Consider the following 15291-nt stretch of genomic DNA (forward strand, 5'->3'; position numbering starts at 1 on the left):
TAAAAGCGAAATTTCAATTTTTAAATTGAAAATATTGAGTTACAACTTGGAACACAAGAGAATCTTGAATTTAAACTCGAAATTTTGAGTTTAAACGTGGAATTTCGATTTTTAAATTGGAAATATTTAACTTTAACTTTGAAATACAACATTCTAAGTATGAACTCGAAATATCGAGTTAAACATGAACTTTTGAGTTTTATTTTCGAAATATTGAGTTTGCAACTTAAAATTTCGAGTTTGAACCCGAAATTTTGAATTTAAATATGGAATTACAATTTTTATATTGGAAATATTGAACTTTAACTTAGAAATACAACATCTAGGTTTGAACTCGAAATTTTGAGTTTAAACATGATGTTTCGAGTTTTAATTTCGAAATATGGAGTTTGCACCCTAAAACTTCGTGTTTCAACCCGAAATTTTGAGTTTAAACATGGAATATCAATTTTTAAATTGGAAATATTGAACTTTAACTATGGGACAAAAAATTGTTAGTTTGAACTCGAAATTTTGAGTATAAACATGAGCTTCCGAGATTTATTTTCGAGATATCGAGTTTATACCTTAAAATTTCGATTTTCAACCTGAAATTTAGAGTTTAAACATCAAATTTCGATTTTTAAATTGAAAATATTAAACGTTGGTACACAAAATTGTGAGTTCGAACTCAAAATTTTGAGTTTAAACATAAACTTTTGAGTTTTATTTTCGAAATATCGAGTTTGCACCTTAAAATTTCGAGTTTGAACCCGAAATTTTGAGTTTAAACATGATCTTTCGAGTTTAAATTTCGAAATATTGAGTTTGCACCTTAAAATTTCGAGTTTGAAACCGAAATTTTGAGTTTAAACATGGAATATCAATTTTTAAATTGGAATTATTGCACTTTAACTATGTGACACAAAATTGCGAGTTTGAACTGAAAATTTTGAGTTTATTTTCGAAATATCGAGTTTGGACCCGAAATTTTGATTTTCAACATGATGTTTCAAGTTTAAATTACGAAATATGGAGTTTGCACCTTAAAATTTCGAGTTTGAACCCGAAATTTTGAGTTTAAACATGAAATTTCAATTTTTAATTTGGAAATATTGAACTTTAATTAAGGGACACAAAATTGTGAGTTTGAACTCGAAATTTTGAGTATAAACGCGAACTTCCGAGACTTATTTTCAAAATATTGAGTTTGTACCTTAAAATTTCGAAATTCAACCTGAAATTTAAAGTTTAAACATCAAATTTCGGTATTTAATTTGGAAATATGCAGTTCTCAATTTGGAACATAAAATCTAGTTTGAACTGCAAATTCTGAGTTTAATTTTTGGAGCTTGATTATAAAAATTCGAGTTTCGACGCAGAGGCGATGCATTTTTTAACATCACGTTTAATTTAATTTAAATGGACTTACCACAACAAAAACATTAAAAAAATATGAACTCGATTAATGAATCAACGTAGGGAAAATGATACGAAATACGACCACGGTTCCTGAAACACCCTGTATTAGAAACCGTTTAAAACGTTCAGAAAATCGCCACCGTCATCATCATCATCACACTGTATAACTTGAGATCAAACCGTCTAGATTTGCTCAAAATTTATACAGTATTTTTAACGGCAAAGAAATCGCAGGGCAAATTTTTTTGTCGCATTTATTTTTTTTTGTGTATTCCCAGAACGCACCAAGTTCCCCTAATTCCTAAAATCAATTCTTACGGTACTCAATTCCTTTTTATTACGGTAAAGTTTAACTAAAGAATTTGGGAGAGCTACGACTTTTTATAAACCTAGATGTGAAGCACCACCCGTCGCATCCCGTCGCCCAGGCGAGCGACGCCGCCCGGTCGATCTACCTTACATGGTGGAATTGTCCCACTCAAGCTGACTGACGTTCTGATAGTCGTGCTTGCGGATGCGGCTCGGCTGCTCCTCCTCGTCGTCCGAGGACTCGGGCACCCGGCACGGCCCGTCCATGTTCTCGTCGTCCGAGGAGCTCTCGGAGTCCGACTGTTCCGTGTCGCTGTACTCCACGGTGTTGCCCTCCAGTTTCCTCTCGGCGTTCTAGAAAATGCAACGAGCGAATGAACTAATCCCTGACACACCCTCAACTCACCTCCATGGGGTTGACGGTGATCGTAAGTGCGGAATCGTCCCAGGTCATCTCGCCTTCCTGCGCCTCCTCGGCGGCGCTCCTGTTGTGCGCCGCCCTGATCCTCACCACGCCCAGGACGATCATGAACAGCAGGAACCCGACGCAGACCACCACGATGATGGTGACGGCGTGCGAACCTCCGGCGGCCATCAGGTGCTCGGACGGCACGTACTCGTGCGACACGACCGAGGCCGGTCTGATTTCCACGCTGTGCTTGTTGATGGTGGCGTGGGCGATGCTCTCCTTCGGCTGGGGGTGGATCACCGTCAGCTGCAAGACCGCTTAATAAATATATATCCTGCTCGAAGGACCAAAAACGTAACGATAGTTGGATAGTTCGCTTACCGTTTGCACGTATTCGTTGGAAGTGAACCTTCCGTTGAGTTCGGAGCAGGTGAGTTTGAAGACCCGGTTGAGGTAGTAAGCGGGCTTGTGGTTAGTGTAGACGATCTGCCGGAGCACTTGCTGGTAGTTGTATACCATGTCGGAGCCTGTGATGGTCACTCCGTCCTTCGACACTCTAGCTGCCATACCTAGACGGAGTATATAAGTCAAGTAGGCATTATATTTGGGGGGTAATCAGGCCGTAAGGCAATGTTTTCCTTACGGCGCGTTCGGTACATTTGAACTACTTTAAGTAGCATAGATGTTTAAAACTTTAAGTAGATCAAATGACTTTAGAACTACTTTTAAATGGTTCATAAGTTATTTGAACTACATTTAAAGTGGTTTACAGACAGAAAGACATCAATTAATGGTAGAAAGGAAATGGTAGAATAGTGGTTCAAATAAAATTTAAACTACTAGGTGGTTTAAATGACATTTCAACTACTTCCAAATTTATATGAAGGTTATATTTGGAAGCGATCATGTATGGAACTATACGTTTGATTATACGCATTTGGTACATTTGAACTACTTTTAAATAGTACAAAGTGTAAAGGTTAAGTGGTTCAAATGACTTCAGAACTACTTTAAAATGTTTCAAAATTCTTTAAAATCCTTTTAAATTACTCAAATGAAATTTGAACTACTAGACTAGGTCCAATTAGTATTGTATTCTTTAATTAACCTAAATAAAAACTATTTCTAAGCGGTTCAAATGAAGTTTGAAGAATTTATATGTAGTTTAAATGACATTTAAACTAGTTTTAAATACATGTATTATATAATCGAAGGATATCATGCCTTAGATATTTTTATCCGCGCATTCGGTACAATTGAACTACTATCAACTACTCCAAATGTATATAACTTCAAGTGGTTCAAATAACCGATTAACTTCAAGATGATAGTTACTCAAATATTTTGCGAGATAAATAGTGAAGTACCTTCTCTCTTTCAGTGGTTCAAATAAAATTTGAACTACTAGATGGTCTAAATGACATTTCAACTACTTCTAAATATATATTTAGGTGATATTTGAAAACAATCATGTCGTATGGCAGTATATCTTTAGTTATGCAAATTCAGTACGTTTGAACTACTTTTAAATAGTACAAAGTTTATAAGTATAAGTGGTTCAAATGACTTCAGAACTACAATTTTAAAATATTTCAAATGACTTACAAATACTTTTAAATGACTCAAATGAAATTTGAACTAAGTATTTGACTAGGTCCAATTAGTATTGAAAGATAGCAACTGTATTATTTGATTAATTAAATGGGAGAAAAACATTGAAGGAAGTTCTTCCTTATCTCAGCGGATCGAATTATTTTAAAACTATTTCTAAGTAGTTCAAATGAAGTTTGAACAACTTATGTGGTTTATATGGCATTTGAACTACTTTTAAATACTGATTTAAGTTATATTCGAAGGTAATCATGCCGTAGACAATATCTCTGTCGGCGCGTGCATTCAACAGAATTTGAACTACTCTCAAGTACTACAAATGTTTATAACTTCAAGTAGTTCAAATGATTAATTAATTTGAATATTGAAAGATGGAAGTAACTAAATAATTTGTGAGATAAATGCTAGAAGAAGAATGAAGTAACTTCTCTCTGCTTTCAGTGGTTCAAATAAAATTTGAAGTACTAGATCGTCTAAATGACATTTCAACTACTTCTAAATATACATTTAAGTTATATTTGGAAGTAATCATGTTGTATGGAACAATATATCTAGTTATGTGCATTCGGTACATTTGAACTACTTTTAAATAGTACAAAGTTCACAAACTTAAGTTGTTCAAATGACTTATGAACTACTTTTTGATGTTTCAAATAACTTAATAATACTTTTAAATGACTCAGATGAATTTTGAAGTACTTGACTAGGTTCCATTAGTATTGAAAGACGGCAACTGTATTATTTGATTACTTAAATGGGAGAAAAATAGTGAAATAAGTTCTCCCTTATTTCAGCAGATCGAATTACTTTAAAACTGTTTCTAAGCGGTTCAAATGAAGTTTGAACTATTTGGGTAGTTTAAATAACATTTGAACTACTTTTAAATACAGATTTAAGTTATATTCGAAAGTAATCATGCCATAGACAATAAATACTTTTGACGCGCGTTCGGTACATTTGAACTACTTTCAAGTACTACAAATGTTTTTCAAGTGGTTCAAATCAATTAATTTCAATATTGGAAGATGGCAGTAACTCAATTATTTAGCGAGATAAATGGGAGAAGAATAGTGAAGTAACCTTCAGTTGTTCAAATAAAATTTGAACTACTAGATGTTATAATGACATTTCAACTACTTCAAAATATACATTGAAATTATATTTGAAATATATGTTTTCGGTACATTTGAACTATTTTTAAATAGTACAGTTCAACGGTTCAAATAAAGTTACGACAGTGTATAAGTAGTTTAAATGACATCTGAACTACTTTTAAATACATATTTGTTATATTTCACGGTCCGTCAGTCGGTACATTTGAACTACTACTAGGTAACACAATTGTTTATAACTTCAAGTGCTTCAAATGACTTGAGAACTACTTTTAAATGGTTCAAAAGAGGTTCGAGCTACTTATAAGTAGCTCAAACCACATTGACACTACTTCTAAGTAGTTCAAATGCCGGACATTTAAAAAATTTAAGTTAGGAGTCATTACCGAGTCGTTTCAGCATCTCCTCGGGCACGCTCAGGTTCTCGTGGTCGGGGTTGAGGTTCGGGTAGATCGTCAACTGGCACTTGTCCAGCTTCTGCTCGCCGGTGATGTGGATGTCGGCGAGCACCCTGACGCCCATCCGGAAGTCCTCGTACTTCCTGGCCATGTTGCCGGTGCCGTTCAGGATGATGCTGGGCGTCTGGGGTCGCAGCACCATGACGTAGGTCTGCGCGTCGGGCACCTTCACCTGCTTGCCGTTGTCGCAGGTGACGGTGGTGGTGAGGCGGAGGTTCCTGCGGCCCGGGGTGGGGAATTCGCGGGAGTTGGCGTAGCCGATCTTGCGGACGAGGGTCTCGAGGTTGGTGCGATTGTCGCCCTCGACGGTCACCTCGGTGAGGTCGGAGTTGGTGAGGAGTTCCATGCCGGGCTGGAGCAATTCCATCGCTGGGACCTGGGCCAGAAAGGAGGGTTTATAGTTAAAAAAATCCGGCTCAAAGGACCAAAATGTTATTCATTTAAAAAATGTGAACAGCCAAAATCTGAGTAATTTTTTTAAATTAAAAAAAAAATAGAGATTAAAGTTTATAAAATTAAGTTAAAATGATCAAAATGTGGTATTTTTCTTTATATATAATGAAATGGATAAAATTTTACAAAATCCAGTTCAATGGAGCAAAATGTGTTACAAATTTTTAAATTTCAAAAAACAAAATATTAAATTTATAAAATTCAGTTAAAATTTGGAGAAATAAAGGATTAAAGTTTACAAAATGCAGGACAAAAAACCAAAATTTCATTAATTTGTTTTTAATTTGAAAAATTAAAAGGTTAAAATTTACAAAATCCAGTTCGAAGGACCAAAATATAACTTATTTTTAATTTAAAGAAATAGATGATAATTCAGTTCGATCAGCCAAAACATGAGACATTTTTATTAAATTTCACAAAATAGAGGATTAAAGTTTAAAAAATTCAGTACAAATGATCAAAATGTGTTTTTTTTTTAAATTTTGAATAAAAGGTAAAATTTACAAAGTTAAGTTAAAAGGCCCAAAATGTGGTAATTTTTTCTTAAATTTAAAGAAATGGATTCAATTTTACAAAATCCAGGTCAGAGGACCAAAATATCATCAATTTTTTTTTATTTGAAGAAATAAAGGATGAAAGTTTACAAAATCCAGATCAAACAGTCAAATTGGGAGACATATTTTTAAATTTCAAAAAATAGAGGACTAAAGTTTATAAAATTCAGTGCATACTAAAATGTGATAAATTTTTTTAATTTTGATGAATAAAAGATTTTAGAAAATCCAGTCCAAAGGACCAAAATTTTTTTAAATTTCAAAGAACAAAATATTGAATTTACAAGAATCAGTTAAAATTTGGAGAAATAAAGGTTTAAGGTTTACAAAATCCAGTTCAAAGGACCAAAACGCGATTCACCTTTTAAAATTTGAAGGATTAAAGTTTACAAAATGCAGGTCAAAGAACCAAAATTTCATTAATTTGTTTTTAATTTGAAAAAATAAAAGGTTAAAATTTACAAAATCCAGTTCGAAGGACAAAAATATAACTTATTTTTAATTTAAAGAAATAGATGAAAATTCAGTTCGAACAGCCAAAACATGAAACATTTTTATTAAATTTCACAAAATAGAGGATTAAAGTTTATAAAATTCAATACAAGTGACCAAAATGTCAATAATTTTTTTTTAATTTTGAAGAATAAAAGGTAAAATTTACAAAATTAAGTTCAAACGATCAAAATGTGGGAACTTTTTTTTAAATTTAAAGAAATTGATAAATTTTCCAAAATCCAGGTCAGAGGACCAAAATATCATCCATTTTTTTTTATTTGAAGAAATAAAGGATTTAAGTTTACAAAACCAGTTCGAACAGTCGAATTGTAAGACATTTTTTTAAATTTCAAGAAATAGAGGATTAAAATTTATAAAATTCAGTGCATAACAAAATGTGATGAATTTTGAATAAAAGATTTTAGAAAATCCAGTCCAAAGGACCAAAATGTGTTACATTTTTTTAAATTTCAAAGAACAAAATATTAAATTTACAAGAATCAGTTAAAATTTGGAGAAATAAAGGTTTAAAGTTTACCAAATCCAGTTCAAAGGACCAAAACGCAATTTTTCTAAATTTTAAGAAATGATTAAAGTTTACAAAGAACCAAAATTTCATCAATTTTGTTTTTAATTTGAAGAAATAAAGGGTTAAAGTTTACAAAGTCCAGTTCGAAGGACCAAAATGTAACTTATTTAAGGAAATAAATTGAAATTCATTTCGAGCTGCCAAAAAGTGAGACATTTTTATTACACTTCTAAGTTTATTAAAAATTCAGTATAATTGACCAAAATGTGATAATTTTTTTTTTAATTTTGAAGAATAAAAGGTAAAATTTACAAAATTATGTGTAAACGATCAAAATGAGGTAATTTATTTTTAAATTTAAAGAAATGGATTAAGTTTTACAAAATCCAGGTCAGAGGGCCAAAATATCATCCATTTTTTTTAATTTGAAAAAATAAAGAATTGAAGTTTACAAAATGCAGGTCAAAGAATCAAAATTTTATCAATTTGTTTTTAATTTGAGGAAATATAGGGTTAAAGTTTACAAAATCCAGTTCGAAGGACCAAAATGTAGGTTATTTTTAATTTAAGAATAGATTATTTTTAAAAATTTGGAGAAATAAACATTTAAACTTTAGAACAAAATCCAAAGAAAGACTAAAAAGTAATGCATTTTAAAAAATTTTGATCAAATAAAAGATTAAAGCTTACAAAATTCAGATCTAACAACCAAAACATGGTACATTTTTAAAATTTTCAAGAACAAAGTTTACACAATAAATGCAAACAGATACACGGAGTTTGTCAAATTCAGTTGGAACAACCAAAATGCCAATTTATCTTTAATTTGAAAACCTACATGTTTAAAATTTTGAAGAATAAACGACTAAAGTTTACCAAATCCAGTTCGAAGGACAAAAATGTAACTTATTTTTAATTTAAAGAAATAGATGAAAATTCAGTTGGAACAGCCAAAACGTGAAACATTTTTATTAAATTTCACAAAATAGAGGATTAAAGTTTATAAAATTCAATACAAGTGACCAAAATGTCAATAATTTTTTTTTAATTTTGAAGAATAAAAGGTAAAATTTACAAAATTATGTGTAAACGATCAAAATGAGGTAATTTATTTTTAAATTTAAAGAAATGGATTAAGTTTTACAAAATCCAGGTCAGAGGGCCAAAATATCATCCATTTTTTTTATTTGAAAAATAAAGAATTGAAGTTTACAAAATGCAGGTCAAAGAATCAAAATTTTATCAATTTGTTTTTAATTTGAGGAAATATAGGGTTAAAGTTTACAAAATCCAGTTCGAAGGACCAAAATGTAGGTTATTTTTAATTTAAGAATAGATTATTTTTAAAAATTTGGAGAAATAAATATTTAAACTTTAGAACAAAATTCAAAGAAAGACTAAAAAGTAATACATTTAAAAAAATTTTTATCAAATAAAAGATTAAAGCTTACAAAATTCAGATCTAACAACCAAAACATGGTACATTTTTAAAATTTTCAAGAAAAGTTTACACAATAAATTTCAAACAATCAAAATGTGTTTCATTAAAAAAAAAATAAAGTACAAAAATTTTCAAAATCAAGTTAGAAGGACCAAATTGTCACCATTTTTTTTTTAATTTGAACAAACAGATGCACGGAGTTTGTCAAATTCAGTTGGAACAACCAAAATGCCAATTTATCTTTAATTTGAAAACCTACATGTTTAAAATTTTGAAGAATAAACGACTAAAGTTTACCAAATCCAGTTCGAAGGACCAAAACAATAAGTTGTCCCTTAAAATTTGAACAAGTCTTATCCTAAAAATTTTTCGGAAATACGTTTTGGCCTTTGAAACGAAACCGTAAAATAAATATTGTACTAACCTGCAAACTTTCCTTACACTGATGCAAGCAGCTCAATACCTCGGGTTTTTCGTTTTCTCCTACCAAAATGCTTAAACCAGCCAAGTAACCCTTCAAGTGGTGCCTCATTTTGTTGTCAGATCCCTAAAATGCAAAAAACGAAGGATTTATTTCCCACTTGCAACAATAAGCACCATGCAGTGGCGAATATTAGTACTATATATACAAAGAGGCGCCATCTAGTACCCAGACAGGAAAACTGCGAACTTTCTTTTTACCTGCCAGCAAGCTCCGACGGTAAGGGTGGTGTTGATGCCCTTGGTGGGATGTAAAGGCCAGTCGTCGATCACCTCGGGATTCTTCTTTTCGGTGCGGAACAGCTGCCCGTCGATGTAGAGCTCGACGTCCGGGAAACGGACGTTGACCGCGTAGTGATGCCACTGGTCGTCGCAGACCTAAAATTTACACCAAACAGATCGATCATTAACGTCAAAAAATAAAAAATTACAGATTTTAGTGGGTTCTGCGGCGTATCGTTTTACCTGTGGTATTTTCCATCTCCATTCGGCTGGCCTGAAGATGTTGAGGTCACCCTCGGAGAAGTCTCTCCTCAGTAGCAAGATAAGACGGCAGTTTCTTACGAAGAGAGCGTAATGGTGTCTGTTCATCTCTGAAAATTAAAAAAAAACAAAACCAAAATGAGTCTTGTAGTAATTTTGCTGCTACAACTTGGCAATTTCTGTTATTAATACTCGCAAAATGCCATTTTAATTACTTTGCTGACCAGAACCATCACAGAATCTAAGCGGGCGGGGAAGTTTATTGCTTACACGCATATGCCCGAGCACAACAACACCACGTTGCCAATTCGAGGATTTTCCCCCCAAGTCTAGAGGTTTTTTTGAGTAAAAACGTCACAATTTGCTTCAAAGATTAATTAAATACACTTAAAAGGTACTAAAAAGAAAAACGCCGGCCGCGAAAATAACAAATCGACACAAATAGCCAACCTATCGATGTTGTAGCTAAGAACAGCTTTAGCAACAATATATTCAATATTTGTTTATATGAGAGTGGAAGACTTGTTAAGTTTTTATAGAGGATTCCAAATTGATTCACTTTTTTCTTAGTCCTATTCAAAAGTATTAATATATACAAAAAATACGGTTAACGTTTTTCTCTGTACTTAAAAGTGACATTTTTCAAATTGATCACAAAGATTCAGTATGGTCAAATCAGTAGGACTCAGTTCAACGGCCTCCTAGATGTCCTGATCCAAGTCCAATTGATTTAAGAGACCATGAGATTAAAATTTATGTAAAACAAATTTTCATGATTACTTTTTTAATATTATCGTAGTGTAAATTAAATCTTATCAGGTTTATAGTATCCCAAATGAATCTTTTTATTCCAAATCCTGTATAATGTTCATTTGTCGGCGTTACGCTACAAATAATTACGTTCCTTCACACCGACTGGTTTCAAAGTCACGTCGAACTTTTCATTCAATCCGTGGCATTTCATTTCGGAACCCTAACGACCCGTAACGATCATCGGAGCACGATGTGGGCGTTAATACTAATAGAATGCGATATTAATACCTTTTCAGGGGGCGGAACTTTTAAAATTTCAGGATAATTAGTGGCCGGAGGGTCAACTTTACACGAGCATCCGGTTTCGACATGTAATTTATTTAGATATACCTTTTTTTTATTAGTATAGTTTCTTTCATGCAACATAGATGGTGCTGGTGTTTCACTTTTAATAACGGATAAGATTCGATACAAAAAAGGGACTTACTGTGATCGTCGGCGGTGCACAAGATATGCTCCTTGAGGTGCTTATCTTGACCGGGATGTTGCCCGTGTCTCATCCATGTGGCGATGGTGAAAGTGCTGGGCAGGTTGTGGTCTAATACCGAATTGGGAATCGAGACAGCGGTGCTTGCACCTACAGAGTGTCAAGAAAAACAATTTTAATTCGACAATTTCAACTTCAGTTTCAACCTCTTTAATGTTTAAGAAAAACGTTTCTAGTCAATAGCTAACCGAATTTACTGCAGTGCCTTTTGGACTACGGCACGGCCATGGAAATGTACAGTATGGACTATACATTTTTTTTTATGGATCCCAGTGATGTAAACAAGTCCTATTCCTGTCAATATCATAGAAAAAACTCAGGAACCTGTGTCTCACACGAAATTATCCCTCATTTTACTTCAAAAAGTGATGGAAGTTTTGTTCTTGTACACCGTAAACATAATTTTATGAATATTCTCAGAACTATTCCGTTCCTTCACCCATTTTTTAGTTCAAAACCTTTCATACAACACAATAAACCAACTGAAGTCAAATTTAACACACAAGCAGAAGACAATTGAATGCTAAAAAACGTAAAAAGAAATTTTAAAAAGCAGTCACTTACCGTCGAATTCAAACATCTGGTCGCTTTCGTGGCCCTCATCGGATATGAGGGGCTTTGTCCATTCGGCGCCCACTCCAGGGCTGGGCAGCAAGTCGATGGCGGATGGTGAGGCCCCGCAGAGCTTCCTTTGTGACTGAACGGAGTAGGTGTCTCTGTCGCAGCCTTTCCCGATATGCCTGGAATGGAAACGTTATGATTTTAGTTTCATTCCGGCAACAGAACGCTTGTTATTCTTCCACAGTCATGGAAATAGCTTTCTTTGATTTTCAAATACGATATTTAACAGGGAATAATGGTTACTAAAAAAAAATCTGCTTAATTATATTTACTTTCTTATTATTTTACGATGATACGAGATATCAAGTTATTTTAATTACATATTTTTTATTATTAGCTTTAGGATTTTGTGCTTTGCTAAAAATGTATTAAATATAATTCAAATTAATTATAATTCCTATCAATTAAGTCGTATAATATTGTTTGATGCCAGAAATCCAGGTATAGACGAAATAGTAATTAATAGTTATCTGAATTAGAAAATAATCTCTCTAAATATGACTAACAAAAAACCACATACCTTACATAGCAAAATCATTAATGAAATTAAAAATTTATGGTTTATTCTTGTTGTTAAATCATCTTTGAGTAAGACCATCTCACAATCATTTTAATAGCCGTTTTACAGTCAAATATGTAATTATAATTTTTTGAGGTTAGGTCATTCCCCTTTTTGTGAGGTTAGGAGAAAATACAACAGTTTTGACAAAGGTATTTACTCGAAAAGCGAGAGATTTTGAAATAAACACTTCTTAAATCCTATTCCACGTTGTGTCATATGTTTTTGTTAAATGTAAGTATAAATTGGTTTTTTGAATGCACAGAGCAGAGAGTGTGTAGTCTCCATAATTATATTTAATACCATCAGTCTACCTCACACTGTTCAATGAACACTACTACATATAAAAGTATATGGGCATCACACTTACCAGTAAGGTTTACTTTTTTAAACACAAAAAACCTATATTCTACTTTTAATTTAATCTCGTCTCATTTTTATATAAAAAAAAAAAAAAACATTTTATATATGAATAGTTATTTTTAAGGTTAATTCTTCTTCTTCTTCTTCTGGCCTTCACCCAGAAGATATTTATTTAGCCAACTTCTTAATAATTTTTAAAGGTCAAGTTCAACCGTAAATTCTGTGAAGTTGCAGTAGTTCATTTGCATCTACGTTAACTAAGATCGTTACAGGGATGATTCAGAATTCATAATTTACGATTACATACATTGGATGGAGAAAGTTCATACCAACAGCTGCAGAAAGTAAATGTTTGGTGTGGCATTATTGGTGGACACGTTATAGAACCCCATTTCATAAACGGAAATTTGACCTCTGAACGACATTTATACGATTATTACGACATTAGACGATTATTCCCGAGCAGTAACAATCCCAATTTACCGGCAGAACAAATTGGTTTCAACATGATGGGGCTCCTACACATTTTGGACGTGTGGTATGGGCATATCTAGATGAAACTTTTCCTGATAAATGCATTGGACGCAGAGGGGAATGGAATGGCCAACTAGTTCTCCCGATATGACCCCGATTGACTTTTTTGGTTGCAGGAAAGTATCATTATGTGACGCGGTTAGGTTAGAAAAAACATCCCATTGCAAAGGTTCAAACGTTATAATTTGTCTCAGTACACCCTGTATCTATCTCGCGGATTAGCAGCTGCGGTTCTTTCTCTGTGACTGACAATTTCGACATTATTTTTTTTTGCGATTTTACGCGCTTTTACAATATTTTTTTCGCCGACGTTTGGCAACAGATCGTTCTCGGAATCCAACAACCCTGAAGCCGAAACGGAAATTGATCACCTTTTTTTTCCTAATTAATCTTTCGATAATTGTTAAGATTCGAAAGATAAAAACAAGTTTAGAATCACGCAGCATAGAGATTAGTTAAGTACCTGTACTTACCATCGTTGATTCATCGCAATTCATTTATTTATCTCTTGGAATCGCTTCGTCAAACTGAATTTCAAATTTCTATTGCGTTTTGTTTGTTAATTTTCCCGTGACAAAACGATTATGCAACGTGACGTCGTTCAAATATACAGGGTGTTTCGTAACTTACCGACAGAGCAGGCACGTGTGGAGGATCTTAAAATATACCGATTTGTTATGTAACATTTTTTTCTGGGATGTACCGTTAAAGAGATATTGGCCTCTGAAGATGAGTGTTAAATTTTGAAAAACAATAATATTTTAGCAAAGCCTAAACACAGAGCTACCAAATTTGGTGCGTGATTTGCGTTTATTGTTATCTTTAATTGGTAAAAATGTGAATTTGTTGGAAGCCCAATAAAGGTCGGACTAGGGTAGGGCGACCTTAAAATGATATAATTTTTTTTATCAGTATGTCAATTATTAAATTTAATTTTAAACATATTTTTACTCATACGAATTTTTTTAAAAACTAACTGTTTTTGAGAAAATCGGAATTTTGTGAAACAACGTCATTACTAATTGAATCGGACAAAAAATAAAGCATGCAGTTTTATGACTAGTAGGCTATGATTTCATGTGTCACTTTTGACGTTTACAAAAAAGTATCAAGAAATAGTAATTTCATTAAATTAGATTTTATTTTGTTTTAACCCCATGAACTACCGATATCGTTAAATAGCACTAGGTACAATAACTGTTGAAAATGGCCACCATTTTCTCTAATACATAAATTTCTCTACTCTGAGCAAAAACTGTGGATAATTTTTTATGGCGTTGCATTTACTATTTATATGATTCCATAAATCTGCTTCAAATACAACCGGTGTAAAATAAATAAATCCTTTTAAAGCCCTCCAAAGAAAGAAATCACATTTATTCAGATCTGGTGATCTTGGTGGCCAATTTTCTGGACAATTGTTTCCTCGTCCTATCCGTTCTATTCGGGAATTATTGGTTCTAGAAATTTGTTTGAAGTTTTGCTGACACTTGAAATTTGATACACACATAGTGTAAATATGCAGAAACCAAAAGCAATTTGCAAAATTCAATTATCTTCATTTTTGCATCTTCGGTCAGGTTTTATACGTCACCCTAGTTTTATACGTCACCGTTTTTTTAATTTTTAGAAAAATATATATGTATATTTATAAAATATTCCATCGCGGTAGATTAACCAACACAATTACCTACAATCAAAAAAAAATAATTTTCATCGTTTAGATCCTAAGCTACTTAACATTTTGCGCCTGTTAGCCGTAGACATTATTCATTTTATGTTGATATATATCAACATAAAACAAAATCGTACGTGTGGGGTAAACCATAGACAAAAGGGTAAACCTTTAACTTTTCATTTTCGAGCGCGAGCTCCGCCCTTCGGCGCTTGTATAGTATTAGAAAAATGCAACAGTAAATTTAAACAATTGTTTACTTAAAGTTAAAGGTTTACCCCACACGTATGTTTTTGTTTCATGTTGATATGTTGAATAATGTACGAGTATGGCTAATAGGCGCAAAATGTTAACTAGCTTAGGATCTAAACGATGAAAATATTTTTGTTTTTAAATTGTAGGTAATTGTGCTGGCTAATTTACCGTAATGGAATATTTTATAAATATACATAAATATACGTCCAAAAATTAAAAAAAAATGGTGACGTATAAAACTAGGGTGAC

At 32.8% G+C, this 15291-nt stretch overlaps 1 protein-coding gene across 1 annotated transcript in view; it reads right to left on the reverse strand.

Moving 5' to 3' along the window:
* Positions 1 to 1668: 1668 nt before the first annotated feature.
* The window catches only part of LOC108904342 (calsyntenin-1), a 138735-nt gene continuing 125112 nt past the window's right edge, over positions 1669 to 15291 (reverse strand). The window contains exons 5-13 of the mRNA XM_018706856.1: positions 11600 to 11775; positions 10976 to 11125; positions 9718 to 9845; positions 9454 to 9630; positions 9197 to 9319; positions 5229 to 5676; positions 2501 to 2688; positions 2117 to 2425; positions 1669 to 2064 (exon numbers count right to left, since the gene is read on the reverse strand). Of these exons, the coding sequence (XP_018562372.1) occupies positions 1858 to 2064; positions 2117 to 2425; positions 2501 to 2688; positions 5229 to 5676; positions 9197 to 9319; positions 9454 to 9630; positions 9718 to 9845; positions 10976 to 11125; positions 11600 to 11775 (1906 nt within the window). The 3' untranslated portion in view covers positions 1669 to 1857. The remainder of the gene's footprint in view (positions 2065 to 2116; positions 2426 to 2500; positions 2689 to 5228; positions 5677 to 9196; positions 9320 to 9453; positions 9631 to 9717; positions 9846 to 10975; positions 11126 to 11599; positions 11776 to 15291) is intronic.

The sequence above is a fragment of the Anoplophora glabripennis genome, unplaced genomic scaffold, assembly GCF_000390285.2.
Source record: "Anoplophora glabripennis isolate ALB-LARVAE unplaced genomic scaffold, Agla_2.0 scaffold268, whole genome shotgun sequence".
Taxonomy (NCBI): domain Eukaryota; kingdom Metazoa; phylum Arthropoda; class Insecta; order Coleoptera; family Cerambycidae; genus Anoplophora; species Anoplophora glabripennis.